General features: G+C 30.9%; 1 protein-coding gene across 1 annotated transcript; it reads left to right on the forward strand.

Moving 5' to 3' along the window:
* The first annotated feature begins 15469 nt into the window (after window positions 1-15469).
* Window positions 15470-17900, forward strand: LOC122608367 (subtilisin-like protease SBT3). The gene has a single exon (XM_043781462.1). It carries the CDS (start codon window positions 15477-15479, stop codon window positions 17766-17768), a length of 2292 nt encoding a protein of 763 aa, XP_043637397.1. The 5' UTR covers window positions 15470-15476; the 3' UTR covers window positions 17769-17900.
* The last annotated feature ends 684 nt before the right edge of the window (window positions 17901-18584 follow it).

Raw genomic sequence — 18584 nt, forward strand, 5'->3', positions numbered from 1 at the left:
GACTAGGTAGCAAGAATATGATGAGTTTAATTAAATCAAACTAATACTATATTTTGGTACCTCGAGATAATCACCTGACATCGAGACTCATTTTTGTACATTTGTGAAGATGGTATGGATGGGGTAATTAGGTTAGATTTAGAAGTCTTAGGTTCAACATTAGGCATTCAGATTATCTTAGGAATAAGAATGAGATCACTTTAAAAAATTTGCATATTTTGGTGTATTAATAATCTATGTTTACAACATAACAACCTGATAGAAACTTGATGATAGGGAGAAAATTAATAAAGAGGCTCATAAATCATAACAACCCATCAATGAGAAATTAGTATGGGTTGAGGAATCAATTGGGTAGTAGTCAAAAAATTCAAACACATCGTTATCATATGAACGAATGGTATTTTGATTTTTCATACTATATTAACATGGTGTCCATTTCTCACCGCAATTCACTGCGGGTTGTGAATTGTGACGAGTCTCTAATTTTCCATATCTAAAATACATTTGTTTATATGGTTTCATTTCAATCAAAATACCCGTTCTTAACAATCTAACTCAACAATCGAAAAGGATATTTTGTAAACATACTCGTAGCTATGACAACTAATTTGAGGCCCCAAATATATGAACCCTGCTACACCTCTCAGCATCGAACCTTGACTTGATGGTTAACATCGAACCTCTTTACAAGAGATATCATGTTCGAATCCTGTTATAAGTACAAATTTGTAGATGGCCAATGAAAGATTAAAAATGATTACGGTATACTTCGGCTACATTTAAGTCAAAATAAAAAATTTATCTTAGTTGGATAACATGAATAGGGAAAAATCTTGGCTTAGAAATTTTAATATAATTTTTTTAGCCTATAAATTTTATCTTTAAAGTGTTACAGTCACCAACGAAAATCGTGGATTTTACAAATGCCAACCGAGTTATTTTGACCTGGCGTGAAGGGAAGAGTGGAAGACCTTGACTCAAAATGTGTCCAACACTAAAGTAGTTATCAACTTGGATAGGCTTTTCTTAACTCACAAGTTGGCTTAGTTACAAGTTATAACCATCCGTTGCTCTACAACAAGACCATCATATATATATAAATATATATATATATATATATATATATATATGGCTATTATTAGGTTCATTACGGTTATAAGATTCAGTTTGAGTGGTTCTCGTGATAAAATTATATATGGTTGTATGGGCTAATTAGCTAACTTCTAAAAGTGGCGGGGCATATTGTAGTCCTACATATGTAGAAGGGTCCTCATATACACTCAAACCTATATAAATTAATATTCGATAAATTAATAACTCAATAAAATTATTAATTTATCTCAATAAAATTATTAATTTATCTACTTTCAACTTAAGAAAACTATTGTTAAGATCAACACTCGATAAATTAATAACTCGTTAAATTAATAAAATATCTCATCCCCAACATTATTAGTATATAGAGGTTTCACTGTGTTATCGATCACCCGAAATATTTATAAAAAAAAAAAGAAAAAGTGGTGTGATTAGATCAATTAGTCAATTTTTTTTTTTTTGGAAACAGAGATTTAGGTTTCGATCCTTACTTCATGTAAGGCCAGAGGTCTTTTTTATTAATTAGATATATTCTGTTTTAGCATCTTGCAAGTGTTATTATTCATTATATCTCTTTTTTGGTGTTGGAAAAAAAAAAGAAATTTCTTATTAGATGTAAGGCTGTTTCCTCTTCAACTCCTAATCATTATATTAAAATCAAAAACCGTATAAAACCACATTTGGTGATGACCTTGTTTTCCCATAAATATCTTAAAAGTCATGTGATGTCTATCACTTGACAGATTGCCAAAAGGTACCCTTGGAATTTAGAGCGAAGTAAATCATATTTCAAGAATCAGGTAGGATGTAATTCACAATGACATTTACTCAACTATTTCATTCCACAATGACTTTTAGTCAACCACTAAATTTTAGACCCGTATCCAACACTGAATACTGGGTTTACGATATTATCAATATTAAGATCTTCATACATTTAATTCATAAAATCTTATAACTTTGAAGATATATAGTTATCAGTGCTATACTTTGCAAGTAGTAATACAATAATCACATGTTCGTCATTGTCATTATTAGCTAAGACATATTGATGAAATTGTTTGTCGTAGTTATTTTAGAAAGCACGTGCTACAATAGTTTATCTAGTATAAGAATTTTTTTTAAACCAATTGTACTCATAATGTGATTTTGTTATGAAAGATGATTAAGAATTAAAATATAAACATACTTGTAATCTTGTACTTGACATTCAAGATTTCAAGTATTTGTATTTGATCATGATGCGGGTCCATAACACGAATAGGTTTATTTTCAATTACCTGACCTATGATAATTAAATAGTAATTATGATTGTTTTCATATTCTTTGATAACAATTATAACTCTTGATTTGAGTGACAATTACAACTTTAAGAAATTAAATAAAAATAATTTTTAAACTTTTTTAAAAAAAAAGTCTTCTCAAGTTGATGGCTATAAATAAATATAAATTAAGTTTTTAAGGCTAAAAAATATAAATTATTGATGGAAAACAAAATAGTGTAAATTCATGAGATCTTTTCTACCAATTAATATTATTATTAATATAATAATATAACTGGATAATGATTATTATATATTTTAATTTATAGTTAATTTTAATGATGACATAAGCGATAGTTAATTTAATGAAATTGAACAATTTGATAGGTTAATAACTCATTAGTTTAATTTTAATTAAAGAAAAGATAAAATGTTAAATATACAAATTTAAATGTAAAAAATGTAAATAAAATTTAATTAAAAAATATAAATTTAAAATTTTGAAGGCATGTATAGTATTTCACTTGATTTAGACCTGTATCAAATACAATTAATGATATATTACAGATAAAATTAAATATATGTAATCCAAGAAAGTTATAAAATTTATCTCTCATATTTGTGATTGCTCAATTATAATGGTAAAAGAGATAATAATAATAATAATAGAAAATAAATATTAATTAATATGATAAAGAATAGAGTATCCTATCTTAACAAAAATATTAGATGTCGTTAATAACAAAATTTAATTTATATTTGTGATTGCTCAATTATAATGGTAAAACAGGAATTAATAGAAAATAAATATTAATTAATATGATTTTAAAAAATGGAGTAATTCTTATCTTAAGTAAAATATTAGATGTCGTTGATAATAATATTTATTATTATGGAATTTGAAACTAATTAGGATTCACATTAGATACTAACTCATTAAAAAAAACTCATTAAAAAAAACTCAAAGATTGACATTCGAATATTTACATAATTAGGCTATAATATTTATTTTTTTAACTAATTAATAGACCATATCATCATCAAAGGCTAATTTAAGTAAATAGAGCCAAGGTCAGTCCAATTAGTCAGAGACATTCTCGATTTTACCCAAGGTCTTGAGTTGGATCCTTAGGGATGGCAAAACTTTGAGATTTTTCCTCTGAATACTTGTAATGTCCCATGGTCAAAATCTCGTTGTCTAGGATACATGCAAGGCTTCACTATTATACGGTGAGGTTTTTTCGATGTTGTATGCCGACTGAATGTTCGAAAAAAATTTAAGTAAATAGAAAGTTATTTGTTAATCAATAAGCTATTAGGTCAGTTGTTTTTTAATATATATAAAGATAAAGATTAAGATATATGATAGTTCATATAGTTGGATATAAATTAGTTATTATTTAAATGGATAAATATTAGCCATTAATCTATCGGATATATATTAGTTATTATTATTTATTTATTATATTAAAATTATTGGGTAAAAAGTGTAAATTTGTGATGGAAAACAAAAAAGTATAAATTAAAGTTAAAATTGGAAACAAAAGTCTACATTAAAAAATCGAAAGCTGTGATTGATCGATAAGTTATTAAAGCAACTGTACTTTAATATAATAAAAGATTTCACGTAGTAACTTACCTGGTGAAGTTTATCTTAATTTTCCACATCTTTAGAAGCTTCGTTATATATTAGACCAAAAGACTCATAATATAGTGATATGTGAATTTTCCCACCAAACAAGATATCATGGATCCTGACCATGGATCCCACCCATTTTTTAGGATGTTTTTTTTTTTCCAAAAGGTTCTTTAGGATGTATTCTACAATGACTTTTACGCAAGTGAGATGTTTCCAAAATGACTTTTAGACTTTTAGTCGACCATTTCGACTTTTCCCAAAGAAAATTTAGTCATTTACAACAAATACAAGTATTTATAGCAAAATATACAACTGTCTAAAACAAACAAATACAAGTATTTATAGCAAAATATACAACTGTCTAAAACAAACAAATACAAGTATTTATAGCAAAATATACAACTGTCTAAAACAAACGATTATTGTAGATAACAAACTTTGGCTGTGAATATATCACTTCTTTTTTGCAAATAATGACAATCTATTTTACTCTTATATTGAAAATACATCAATGCCGAGATAACTTAAAATTTATATAAATATCGCATAATCCACAACCTAAGTAAAATATTATCATCTCCGTCTTATTAAAAGTTGACATGTTTTGAAATTTTAAAATCTAATTTTTTTTAACTTTCACCTTAAATAATTTTATTTGTGTTAGATGATACGCGATAAAAATTATATAAATTGATTGTGTTTTAGAAGTATTTTTATTGTTATAATTTTCATGAAGGTTTATATAGTACAAAAATATAGATTTCAGATCAATATTTATAAATAAAGAATTTAAAAAATTCAAAATATATTTTGATAAATAAACAGAAGGTGTAATTTATTTTGATAAACATATAATTGTTTTACCTTTTAGTTTGTAAAAAATATTTTTTTTTAATAATGACAAGTGTTAGATGCTAATGGTTCAAACAACAACAGTGACATCAAAGGTGGACAATATGCTAGAAGTTGGAGTGCATTCCTGTAAAACAAGAGTGACAACATGTAAAACAATATATATATATATATATATATAGGGGAAAGATAATTTGAGATCAGCCCTTCTAAAAGAGACTGGTCGACAAATCTTAGCCACTTATTTTCTTTTTCTTATTCCATTCACTTACACACACGTGTAAGTGATGTGGTGAAATTTTCGTAAACATTGACTTCTTTTATTTACTTACACATGTGTAAGTGTATTATCAAAAAAATACAATTTACACCTATATAAAATAGTATTATTGTAACACCCCAAGATTTTAAGGTAAAAGAAATTAACTCCTTTTCATAGTTTTGACATTAAATTAATTTCCTAGTATTTTATTTTTTGATATGGGATTAATTTAGTTGGAACTTTAGCGGATAGCGGGTAAAATACCCACCAATTTGAGAAGTGGGTCGTGGCACCCATAGGAAGTGCCAGACACTTATTTGATTTTGAGTCATATATCCACTTCTATCTTCTTCTTCCTCCCATGCATTCCTTCTCAATTTCTTTCAAAATCAAAGGATAATTCATCCAAGTAAAAGATAAAAATCATCCTTAATAATCATCACCATCCTTTATCTCCTTTCAAGAATTAAAAGTTAGGGTTTGTGGGCTTGGTGGTGGTGGCCGAATTTCAAGAGGAAAAAGGGAAGAGGAAGAATATTTCATTTAAGTCTTGAATTTGCTTTTGTTGTGAGGTATTGATTTCCCCTAACCTAGCTTTCATATTTTTTTTGGAATTAGGGTTCATAGAGTGAACCAATTTGGGGGTTTTTACTAGGAAATGAATTATGGTTAATTTTCTCCAATTCCTTAGTTAACCTAGTTGTCATTGAGTTATATGATGTGTTTGATTATGAAATTGATAAGTTCATGTGATAAATTGAGTTTGTAAGAAAAGATGAATATTACTAGTTATTGATATGTGAATGAAAATGGTAGGTTTGAACTACCTAATGTCATAGTTAAAGATGAAAGTAACTCAATGACAAATGGGTTGGGTTTTGGGTTTAGAAAAGGCTAGTGATTGAGAATGGCTAGGTTGAACTAGTCAAGTTGTGAATGTAAGCTTATGCATTTTACGATATGATTTTAGGTTGGAGCTTGCTTATGCTTGTTGTTTAGTGTTATTCTCTTTGTTGCGGAGGAGGTGAGTATATTTGCATACCCTTATGTATACGTTGGGTCAATTACCATGAGATGTGAATGTTCCAAGCATGGTAATTGATTTGGCGTCAAGCCCATGTTGGGCATTGTTTATGAGGCCTAAGAATCCTGAAAGTTGATATGATATGAGGCCTAAGAACCTCCGGGGCCTAAGAATCCTAATAAATGTGATTGTTTAGCTTATATGGATCCATATATGTATTGTTTGTGTGCAAGGTGAATATGTAAATGTGACATGACGATGCCATAGGTTACATGTGAAAGTCCTTGTACTATGTCCTCCTTCGTATTCGTAAATGTATGCAAGTATATTCACTAAGCCTTTACTTATATTTTAGTTATTTACACTTTTATAGGTAGTTCCGGAAGAAGGAACTAAGTGTTTTGATAAGCTTGAAGTTGTAGATATCTTTTGAAGAACTTGAAGGTAATTAGGTCATTCTCGGACGAATGACGATCTTTTGGTATAGAAGCTTAAATGTCCCACACCTCATGGTTCATGGTACATTTTGGTTTGAGGTCATGTTTCGGTAATATTTCTGTAAATGTCCAAGTTGTAAAGTCTTTGGAAAATGGTATTGACGTATTTTGGCGAAAATGTTGCTAAAACGGGTAAGTGACCCGTTAGGGTTGTTCTTGGATTTGTGAAACATGTTATGCTGTAATGGTGTTTGAAATGTGTCTACTTTGTTGCTGGAAACCTCTGAAATGTGTTTTGAGAAGTTTGTTTTGAAATTTGAAGGTTGCAAGTTGGATCAAGGGTTAAAATGATGTTAGGGTTGCAGGTCAGGTCTCCCACTACAGCGTAGTGGGGGTGGTTTTGCCTACTACGGCGCAGTGGGAATCCTCGGAAAGTATTTGGTTTCCCCCCACTGCAGCGCAGTGGGGGTGTGTTAAGCCCACTGCGGCGCAGTGGGGCTTCGTCCCTTTCTTTGCCGAGACTTTCCACTGCGGCGCAGTGGGGAGTGCTCGACCCACTGCGGCGTAGTGGGGTGTAAAAAAAAAAATCTTGAATTTTTGGTTTATCGAGTTGGGTCCTTTTAATTATTCAAAATCAAATGTACATGTTTACATATGTGTAAGTAAACAAAAAGAGTCAATATTTACGAAAATGTCATTGCATCACTTACACATGCGTAAGTGAACCGGAAAAGGGAAAGGAAAAATGGGTGGTTGAGATTTGTTTCATCCTCCTTTTTGTAACAGATGTTCTCAAATTAACTAACCCCTATATATATATATATATATAGAGAGAGAGAGAGAGAGGGACAGAGAAAGAGAGGTAAAGTCTTTCCTTAATTGAGAATTTTTTTTTGCTGCAAAAACGTAAGAACTCCGAAATTATGTTTTAGGATCATATATTTTGAAAGTGCATTCACATATGAGACGTTATAAAAGTGTATGTTATAGAACAAAATTTTTTTCAAAGCCTTCAACTTAGCCTTTTTTGAACTTGTGATGAATTTGTTCACGTTCTGTTCACATGTGAACAAATGACAATGTATAAGGTTTTGGAAAAAATTTATTCTGCAACATACATTTTTGTAATGCTTCACTGTATTGTCAAAAATATATAATTTACACCTATATAAAACAGTATTATTCAAAATCAAATGTACATGTTTACATATGTGTAAGTAAACAAAAAGAGTTAATATTTACGAAAATGTCACTGCATCACTTACACATGCGTAAGTGAATCGGAAAAAGGAAAGGAAAATGGGTGGTTGAGATTTGTCTCGTTCTCCTTTTTGTAACGGATGTTCTCAAATTAACTCACCCCTCTCTCTCTCTCTCTCTATATATATATATATAGAGAGAGAGAGAGAGGTAAAGACTTTCCTTAATTGAGAATTTTTTTTGCTACAAAAACCGTAAGAACTCCTAAATTATGTTTTAGGATCATATATTTTGAAAGTGCATTCACATATGAGATATTATAAAAGTGTATGTTATAGAACAAAATTTTTTTCAAAGCATTCAACTTAGCCTTTTTTGAACTTGTGATGAATTTGTTCACGTTCTGTTCACATGTGAACAAATGACAATATATAAGGTTTTGGAAAAAATTTATTCTGCAACATACATTTTTGTAATGCTTCACAAGTGAATGAACTTTAAAATCATGTGACCCCTACATATTTTAAGAGTTTTCACGGTTCTCGTAAACCTTATATGTTGTAGAAGAAATATTTTTCAAAACTTTCAAAATAGGGATGGCAAACGCGGGTAACTGATGAGCGTCCATGTTGTAATTATTTTCCATATTATTAGGTCGTGTTTTGATGCTTAAATGAGTTAAAAAATGTGAACTTTTGGTACTTAATTGGACTTCATGTTATGATAGGTTCAGAAGACGTGAAAGTGAAGGCAAATGTCTCTACTCAAATTTAACATGAAGCCACAAGACTTTTGGACGAAGACTAGCAAGCGGATCTAGAAGAATTTGAGACCGACATGAAGTATACGACCACGTGTTAGTATTTTGGACATAAATTCTTCATACGGACTCCGTTTCTGACGAATAAGCTATCCACGGAAAGGAGAGAGAATGATCTACAACTTTCGTGTTGAACCTGAAGCCTTCAGCGCCGCTGATTTCTCTCTAGAGCTGCTGGAAGTGATCTTGAAACTTACCAGCGCCGCTTGGACCTCACCAGCGCCGCTGGGAGTGCACGAGCGCCGCTGGGACACCTTGAGCGCCCCTGAGACTTCCCCAACACTGCTGAGAAAGTCGGTTCCGCTAGGGTTTAGTCCGAAAACCTATAAATACCCCCCAAAACCCTAAGAGTCGCACCATACTTCCTCCAAGCGACTTTGGGGGCTGTTCTAAAGTATTTTCATCAGATCTAAATTCTCGTAACACCTCCATATCATCCAAAATATCAATCATCAATTATCAACAACAATTATCATTCAACAAATAATAATTAGATCAAATTAATTAGGGTTAGTGGGGTTGATTTGAAGGAGTGGCATTAAGAACTGCGTGACTTCGATTTCCCTATTATTAGTTTGATCTTTCCTTTACTTTTATTATTGTTATTAGCATACTTATTTGCAAGACTTATTTTATTTGACAATTACTATTATGGATTTATCTATTTTAATGATTGTTAGTTTTATTTGTTTTGCCATGAGTATCTAAATTAATATGCATCTGCTTGAATAATGTGATCATGTTTGTATGGTGATACAAATACTTATGGTTGTTGAATCATTTTTTAGTTTGATCTAGTTTAAGTAGGTTGGGGACTTAACAGGAAGCCAAGTTGTTTGGGTGACTTAACAGGATCTCATTAGACTATAAAGGTTAGGTCATATAAACAGACTTGGTTGATAATCTTAATTAAGGGGCTTAATAGGAAGCTTAATTAAAGGGTTAGGTGACTTGACATGAATTTTGACCATTTAGACCCGGGAACTTAACAGGAAGCTTAGTCGTGATTAGTCGTTCAACACTTATAAGTAGTATGGTAGATGATCTATGTGGCATGTGAACTATTTCCAAGTAGATATATCGTTTTTAATTATTATAGTCTTTCAATAGTTTTAGTTAATTAAGTCGTGACAAACCCCCAACAATCTTATAATTACACCTAGCTGGATTTTTAGACATAGTCCCAGAGAACGATCCTGGTCTTACCGATTTGGTTACTATAAACGATCGGGTCCACTGCTAGAGAGTGAATGTAGTAGAGAAGTTAACCTTGTAATAAATAAATTTAAAACTTGTTAGGAATTTAAGTTAATAAATCTCGCTCATCCGTAACGGATGCGGATATCCTTTTCCCATTACCATCCACGCGGGTTTTTTTTGATCCGCCAATTTGCGGATATCCACAAACGGATTAAATACTTAATCCGTTCCCATCATCCGCGGGTATACAAGCTCGCGGATAGATCCACGGTTTTCATTATAAATCTAATGGTAACCATCACAGTATACCAAACAAAGAACAACCATTACACAATTGTTCACATGCCATTAATAAAAACAAGAAAAAAAAATAAATCTCCTAAAAAAAGAGTCAGTCGATCACTAGATCTTTTTTTATAAAAGAAATGAACTCAATAAAACTACTAAAGTTCCAACTTCCATGTAGCACTTGAGTTGATTTCTTTAGCCACTAAGATCAATGACATCCAGTCAATGAAAACATTATTATCAAGTTATGTCAATAAAAGCATTATTATCAAGTTGCTTCAACTATAATAAATATGTTATAGTTGGGTATGACGGGTTTGCTAAACGGATATATCCATGACGGATATGATATATCCATTATCCATCCGCGATCCGCAAACAGGTACATGTTTATATCCGTTATGTATCCACGGTAATTTGTTTTTGAAATTACCCATCCATGACGGATGGATATCCGCGGGTTACGTTTTTTTCTCATCCGTCGCCATCCCTATTTCAAAATAGCCTTGTGTGAACTTATGAATGAATATTTTCACGTTTCCGTTCACATGTGACAAGGTTTTGAAAAAAGTATTGTTCTACAACATACATTTTTATAACATTTCACATGTGAATAAATTTTAAAAACATGTGATTTAATATATAATTTAGGAGCTCTTACAGTTTTTAAAAAAAAAATTCTCAAAATAAGGATCTCCTTTAATATATATATATATATGTGTGTGTGTGGTGGGGGTGGGTGTGTGTTTGCGCGCTCATGTGTGCGCACTACGCGAGCACAGGATAATAGAAATTTGTATTTGAAGTTTTTATTAATAATTGAATTTTACTTAAATTTGAAAATAGGTATAATTACTTTTATGGTAAACTAGTTTTTGTACTCAGACGTTTTATAACTCATGGTAATTATTAAGGATATTATGTGATAAAAAGTAAAGTGACTAAAACTGTGAAGTTTTCTGCATTAAAATTTACTTTCGAGAATTCATTTCAGAATGTATGTAGCTTTTATAAACATTTTTATTGGTAGAATAAATCTTATTAATTACGTAATTGTTATGCACTCTTTTGTCATGATGCGATTGCATTTACAAAAATAGGGGGAGTTTGGGATTACTTTTTGAAAATATATTATGCATTTTTAATAATCCGAATCAGATAATTAGCTGTAACAAAACGCGATGTTAAAAAATAGTGTTCGGATTTGTTTATGTTGTATGATATTATAATAATCAGATAATGAACTTTTTAATTGTTTGGCAAAATTATATACTTTAAAAGGTATACATATAAAATGACAAAATAGGACATTACTTAAATGGTCATATAGATATACTGTTGATGATGATTTTCCACGATAAAACATATGAAACATACAAGTACATGGAAGTAAAAACTTGCACACACATATGAACAATATTTGTACACACATCAGAGGTGCTACCACAAAAACATGAGATTAATAATCAATATTTTATGCTAAAATCCTAAATTCCTTGATGTTTAATAAAAAATCAATTAAAAGACATGGAAGCGACATCAATAAAGCGCTTGTTTAAAATTTCGATTAAAGAACCAAGTATAATTTCAAGATTACGAACAGCGACTATAAGAAAGAAATCAATTAAAATTCAAATAGACTTTCAGAAAGAAGAAAAAAGGTGAGTGTATCTTATAAGAATGCATTGTCTAGCTACTAAAGTTTTAAAGGGTATTGGGGTAAATTATATGATGAGAAAGTGATTATAAAGAATCACGTTTTGGTGCTGTAAGGGGTAACTACTTTTAAAAAACTAAGTTTTGATAGCTTTTAAACGCAAATAATCGATTCTTAAAACTTTTTTGCCAAACACTAAAAAATGATTATTTATGATTTCAAAACTTAATAATCTAAAAATTCATTTTAAAACTCAACCCCAAACGCCCACTAAATTACACCAACGCAAATTATAAACCACACACTCATACTAATCACTTTTCGAGTGTTGAAGAAGCAAGCTAGACAACCCATTAGGCAGATCGATCAATTAATTGCTAGATTCCATCTCTTCAATAGCTTTTAACTAGATTGTAGACTCAAATCCAATATATACACGAGTCTTATAACGTTATCAATATTATATAGGGTTATTTACTAAAATGGTACCTGGACTATCCACCATATTACTGGTTTCATACCTATAACTTTAAAATTACTCTCATCATACCCCAACTTATCAATTTTTCACTCGGACAATACCTGACTTGACGGGCGTCAGTTTGGCCGTTAAGTTGGGGTATGACTACCGTAAATTTTAAAGTTTTAATTATGAAACCAGTAATATGGTGGATAGTCCAGATATCATTTATGTAATTATTATTATTATTATTATTATTATTATTATTATTATTATTATTATTATTATTATTGTTGTTGTTGTTATTATGGTTGTTGTTGTTTTTTTAATTACACAAAGTACATTTATATATATTTTTTAAATATTTATATTTATTTTATAAAAGAATACTTTATTTTTATAAAAAAATTATTGTAAATATTTATTTTTTTTATTAAAAACTATTAATATTTCAAAAACTATTATTTATAAAAAAAATTTTAATAAAATAATATTTTCTTTTATAAAAGATCATTTTTAGTACAAAGTTTTTATTTTTATAAAAAATATTTTTCAATCTTCTTTTTTAAAGGGGTGAACCGGAAAGAATATCATAATTTCTTGTATTGCATTAGTACCTGTACAACTACTATGTAAGGTTTGAATCAGCTCAAAACAGATTTAATCAACTCCATGTGGTGGTATCCATTCAAGACTTCACGTTCATTTATCAATGCTTTACATGAAATTAATGTACTGCTTCCGATTTACTTATTTTTTTAAATAAAAATAAATAAATATGAAATAAATAATATCATCATGGATCTATACTTTGATTGATTAATAGTTTTTAATAAAAAACCTAAATATTTACAATATTTTTTATAAAAATAATGTATTCTTTTATAAAATAAAAGTATATATTTACAAAAAATATCAATGTACTTTTTAAAATTATTTATTCCTAAATAATACTTTGTGTAATTAAAACAACAGCAACAACAACCATAATAATAAAAATAATAATAATAATAGTAAAAACATCACTTCCATTAGAAATTAATAAGATTTACAAGAAATTATAATAATAATAATGGTTAATTACATAAATGACACCTGGACTATCCACTATATTACTGGTTTCATACCTAAAACTTTAAAATTTACCGTAGTCATACCCTAACTTAACGGTCAAACTGACGCCCGTCAGGTCAGGTATCGTCCGTGTGAAAAATTGATAAGTTGGGGTATGATGAGAGTAACTTTAAAGTTATAGGTATGAAATCAGTAATATGGTGGATAGTCCAGGTACCATTTCAGTAAATAACCCTATTATATAAATTAACTTATTATGGTTTAAAATTCAATTTATTATTTTTAGATAAAAATATCTTAAATATTTCAATTAGAATATGATCATGTTATATTATATGTTTCCTATTATAAATTATATTTTATATGTTTTATTTTTATATATCCTTCATGACAATTACTAAAAAACTTCAAGAAAAAATAACAGTATTATGACTTTTAAAATCTTTAATTAATACATTTTATAATTTATATGGTAGAATGTAATATTTAGATATATATTAGATATTATCTTATTAAATATACTAGGTACTATTTTATTGGACATATATTAAATATTATTCTATTGGATATATATTAGTTTTTATTTTTATTTAATATATTAATATTATTGGTTAAAAAGTGTAAACTTGTGATAAAAAAAAATAAAAAATGTAAACTAAAAATTAAAACAAAATTCAAATTTAAGAAATCAAAACTTATGATTGGTTAATAAACTATTTAAACAACTATCTTTTGAATAGTTGTTCCAATTTAAATTGGCAGGAATTATATATATGTGATAAACAATATCCCTCAATTCATTGTGACCTTGACTCTATTTTATATTATAAATTATAAATCCCTTAAAATAAAATTTTTTAGTAGATATAAATTGTTTGATGGTTGTCAGTTTTGTCAAATCCAAAAATTTGGGAGAAAGAGTCTAGAATACACCTCTAATTCCGAGTTGATCATATGATAGTACTACCAAAAAAAAAAAGTTTTTATAAGTTATAAACTTTGATATATAGGCACGAAGCTAGAGAATATAACTTTTCTAATTTATCGTTTGATAGTGGTAGTTAAGTACCGTTTGGTATGATGATTATTAAATTAATTATTAATTGAATACTTGTTAGATAACTGGTGGGTAATAGCCCAGTCGCCATCACCGTCATTTTTTTAAAAGATTTTAGATTCAAGTTTTTCGAAAGACACATTTAATATAGTTAAGAAATCATTAAACAGTTTGAGATTCATTTTTGCTACCAAATGGTTTATGGAGAAACTCATCTAATTGTTATTTTTATTACTTGTTAGATGTGACAAAATAGTAAATTAATATTGGACATAAAACAATATCTATACATTGATAAGAATTCAAAAAAAACACATTACACACAAAGTATCCTTTATCTACATCGCGATGACTCACGGGAAGATAAGTGACCAAAGGGAGTTAAGTCAAATTGGTCCAACCGTTTTGCTCATCTCATACATTACCAACATTGGGTTTGAGATATTATATTTTGATATGTCTCAAGATTAAAATTTGTATTGTTCAAAATACGTACACTCATATATTATACCATTTATTTCACATTTCTTAAACTATTTACACTATTTTTCTTTTCATAAATAACTAAAACAAACACTATCTACATTTCATCACCACTATCATCATCCACTATCACCATCAGTCATCAACCACCTTCAATTTTTTGTTAGTCATCATTATTATGGTTTTTGATCATCCTATCGCGCGCATTGCACCAGTAACCTTAATGTCTAAACAATGAACAATGAGCGTGTTATACATATAATTTTACCTTACAATTTTCTAACCGAGTAATTTCTATTTCAATCGATGAATTCGCTACAAGCTAGGTAGACTACCGTCTAATGATCCTAGGATTTATCATTACCAAAAGAAACCTTTTTATTATAATCAATATGGTTGGTATCTATTTTCTTCCACGTATCGTTATAAATTTGCTTAGAAACTGGATAATCGAAAGATTCTTTATGATAAAAAAAAAAAAAAAAAATACCCACTAAAAATATTAATTTTCTTTTTAGGTTTTTCCAAGGAAAATACCCAAAAGAAACTTAAAAAACAAGTTTGACATAAAACAGTAGTGTTTATTGATATTGATAGATCAACTTACTATATATATAAACTCAGGGAAGTAATTGAAATATTCATTCCCAAAAGATAATCCCAATGGCTAGACATATCTCTTTGTATGTGTGGCTACTTTCACTTATAGTTTTAACAAATGCAGAAACTTACATTGTCCATATGGACCTATCCGCCATGCCCAAGTTATTTTCTAGCCACCATAATTGGTTCTCAGCCACCCTTAACTCCATTTCCACCACCACCACCACCACCACCGACAACTCTCTTGCCACCACTTCTTCAAAACTTGTATATACTTATACAAACGCAATCAATGGGTTCACGGCAGTTCTTTCTCCATCCGAGCTCGAAATCTTGAAAAAATCACCTGGCTATCTTTCTTCTATGAAAGACACAAAGATTGAGCTAGATACAACTCACTCTGCTCAATTTCTTGGGTTGAACCCGAATTCGGGTGCATGGCCCGTTTCTAGCTTTGGAGAAGATGTTATTGTTGGGGTTGTGGACACAGGGGTTTGGCCCGAAAGTGGTAGCTTCAATGATCATGGAATGACTAGAGTTCCGGCTAGATGGAAAGGCGAATGTCAAGCTGGATATATGTTTAATTCGAGTTTATGTAACAAGAAACTAATTGGTGCTCGATATTTTAACAAAGGGTTGTTGGCTAAATATCCAAACTTAACTATCTCAATGAACTCGGCTCGTGACACGGATGGGCATGGGACTCATACGTCATCAACCGCGGCTGGAAGTTACGTAAAACATGCATCGTATTTCGGGTATGGAACCGGTATAGCCATGGGTATGGCTCCACGTGCTCGTGTCGCGGTGTATAAAGCTATCTTTGATGAAGGTGCATTGGTGTCAGACATCCTGGCAGCGATTGATCAAGCAATCGCTGATGGGGTTGACGTCATTTCTTTGTCACTTGGTGCAGATGGAATTCCTCTGCACCAAGACCCCATCGCGAAAGCTACATTTGCAGCCATCGAGAAGGGGATTTTTGTTTCTACATCCGCAGGAAATAGTGGACCCTATTTAGGATCACTTCATAATGGAACCCCATGGGTTCTCACAGTTGCTGCCAGTACAATAGACCGTGAATTCACCGGGTTATTAACCCTTGGCAATGGAGTTTCGGTTTCCGGGTTATCTCTTTATCCTGGAAACTTAAACTCCACCAAAGCTCCAGTTGTTTATGTTGGAGCTTGTGAGAAACATTTGGACCCTAAAAAAGTTGATCAAAAAATTGTTGTGTGCCTTGACAGCAATGATACACTTGGTGAACAGTTCCGTAACGTCAGAAGTTCTAAGGTTTTAGGTGCTATATTCATTACAGATAATACAGATCTCGAATTCTTCATACAAAGTACATATCCTGCCTTGTTTCTCACTCCACAGTCGGGCCAAATTGTCATCGATTATGTCCAAAAGATCAAAACCCAACCGGCGAAAGTGCATATAAAATTCCAAGGGACACGTGTAGGTGCTAAACCAGCACCAAGGGTGTCTAGCTATAGCTCACGTGGTCCGTCCTATAGTGTTCCTGTTGTTTTAAAGCCGGACCTCACCGCTCCAGGCTCACTTATACTAGCAGCATGGCCTGACAAAGTCTCTGCTGCTTCTATCAAGACTGGTTCTAGTACCGAACCTGAACAACTACTTTTTAGTAAGTTTAATCTTTTATCGGGCACATCAATGTCATGCCCTCATGCCAGTGGGGTAGCCGCTTTAGTTAAAGCGGCACACCCTGACTGGACACCGGCTGCCATCCGGTCAGCCATGATGACCACGTCAGACATTCTGGACAACACATTTCAACCTATTCAAGATATAGGCGATGACAATAAACCCGCGACTCCTTTTGCCATGGGTTCGGGCCATGTTGCACCCAACAAGGCCTTGAACCCTGGACTCATATATGATCTAAAATCGCAAGATTACGTAGATCTCCTTTGTGGGCTAAATTACACCAAAGTTCAAATCCAAACAATCACAAGGTCATCATCCAACAATTGCTCTAACCCATCATTGGACCTAAACTACCCTTCTTTCATCGCATATTTCAATGGGAATGACAAGAGCTCGAGCAAAGTAATCCAAGAGTTTAAACGAACCGTAACCTACGTGGGCACCGGAAGTTCAACATTCACGGCGAAACTGACCCCAGTTGGTCAGCTTCGTGTCAGTGTCTCGCCAGAGACACTAAGTTTCAAATCAAAGAATGAGAAGAAAAGCTACACGATAAGAATAGAAGGGTCCAATACAATGAAAGATGAAATTGTATTTGGTTTCTTGAGTTGGATAGACAGTAAAGGTAAGTTTGTAGTAAGAAGTCCAATCGTTGCTACAAGCATAAGCTTTTCTGATTAATTACCCTGGACATGAAACCCATAAGCTAGTTTGTCCATATATTGGTTGCTAAAAGCTTAACAGCCACATTATAATAAATTATTAATTAGATATCTTTGCCATCATGATCGATATATAATTGATATTTATCTATTTTGTTGTTATACAAAAATAATTGACATGATTGGTTCGGTTAGAGAGATTCCTAATGTCGTAGTTCTAACATACATGCATGATTTTTGTTGTCGCGTACAACGTTGCCATTTAAAGTAATTTTATAATATGGTAGGTTGTATAAGCTTTGTATATGGAAAATGATAAATTCCCATAAATAACCCTTCTAAGATTAATCCTCGTTAACTATATGATCGTGGCACTTGGTAGAATCAAAGTATGAAATTAAGAAAATGAATAAGTAAAATTCACTTGTCATGATTTAAGATTTTAGAATCATTATTGGGTTATTTATAAGAAAAATATATCATTTCCTTTAATGGAATATATGTGCAGATTGTTTAGGCTGCTTCCAAAGATGATGATATCATTGTTCGTCAGTTTTTCAATATAAACGTCACATCAATATATTTAAGAGATTAGTGTCGCTAAATATAATGAGATATACACAAATGTGTATGTTATGTGATGAAGTGCATGTTCAATAATCATTGTATATACTTAACTCGTTATTTTATCAATTTGATGTAACCTGTTGGTGCCACGTTGGAGACATGTAGGTGCCACATAGAAACCAAGTAGGCGTCACTACATCAAATGCACAAGTTAACAAGTCCATTATATATCGTGAACAATTCATTACATAACATAAATATTCGTGTA

This window comes from Erigeron canadensis, chromosome 7 (assembly GCF_010389155.1).
Source record: "Erigeron canadensis isolate Cc75 chromosome 7, C_canadensis_v1, whole genome shotgun sequence".
Taxonomy (NCBI): Eukaryota; Viridiplantae; Streptophyta; class Magnoliopsida; order Asterales; family Asteraceae; genus Erigeron; species Erigeron canadensis.

What these genes read in the sequence shown, in the direction of transcription:
- LOC122608367 (XM_043781462.1), top strand. Translation starts at nt 15,477, where the DNA reads ATGGCTAGACATATCTCTTTGTATGTGTGGCTACTTTCACTTATAGTT.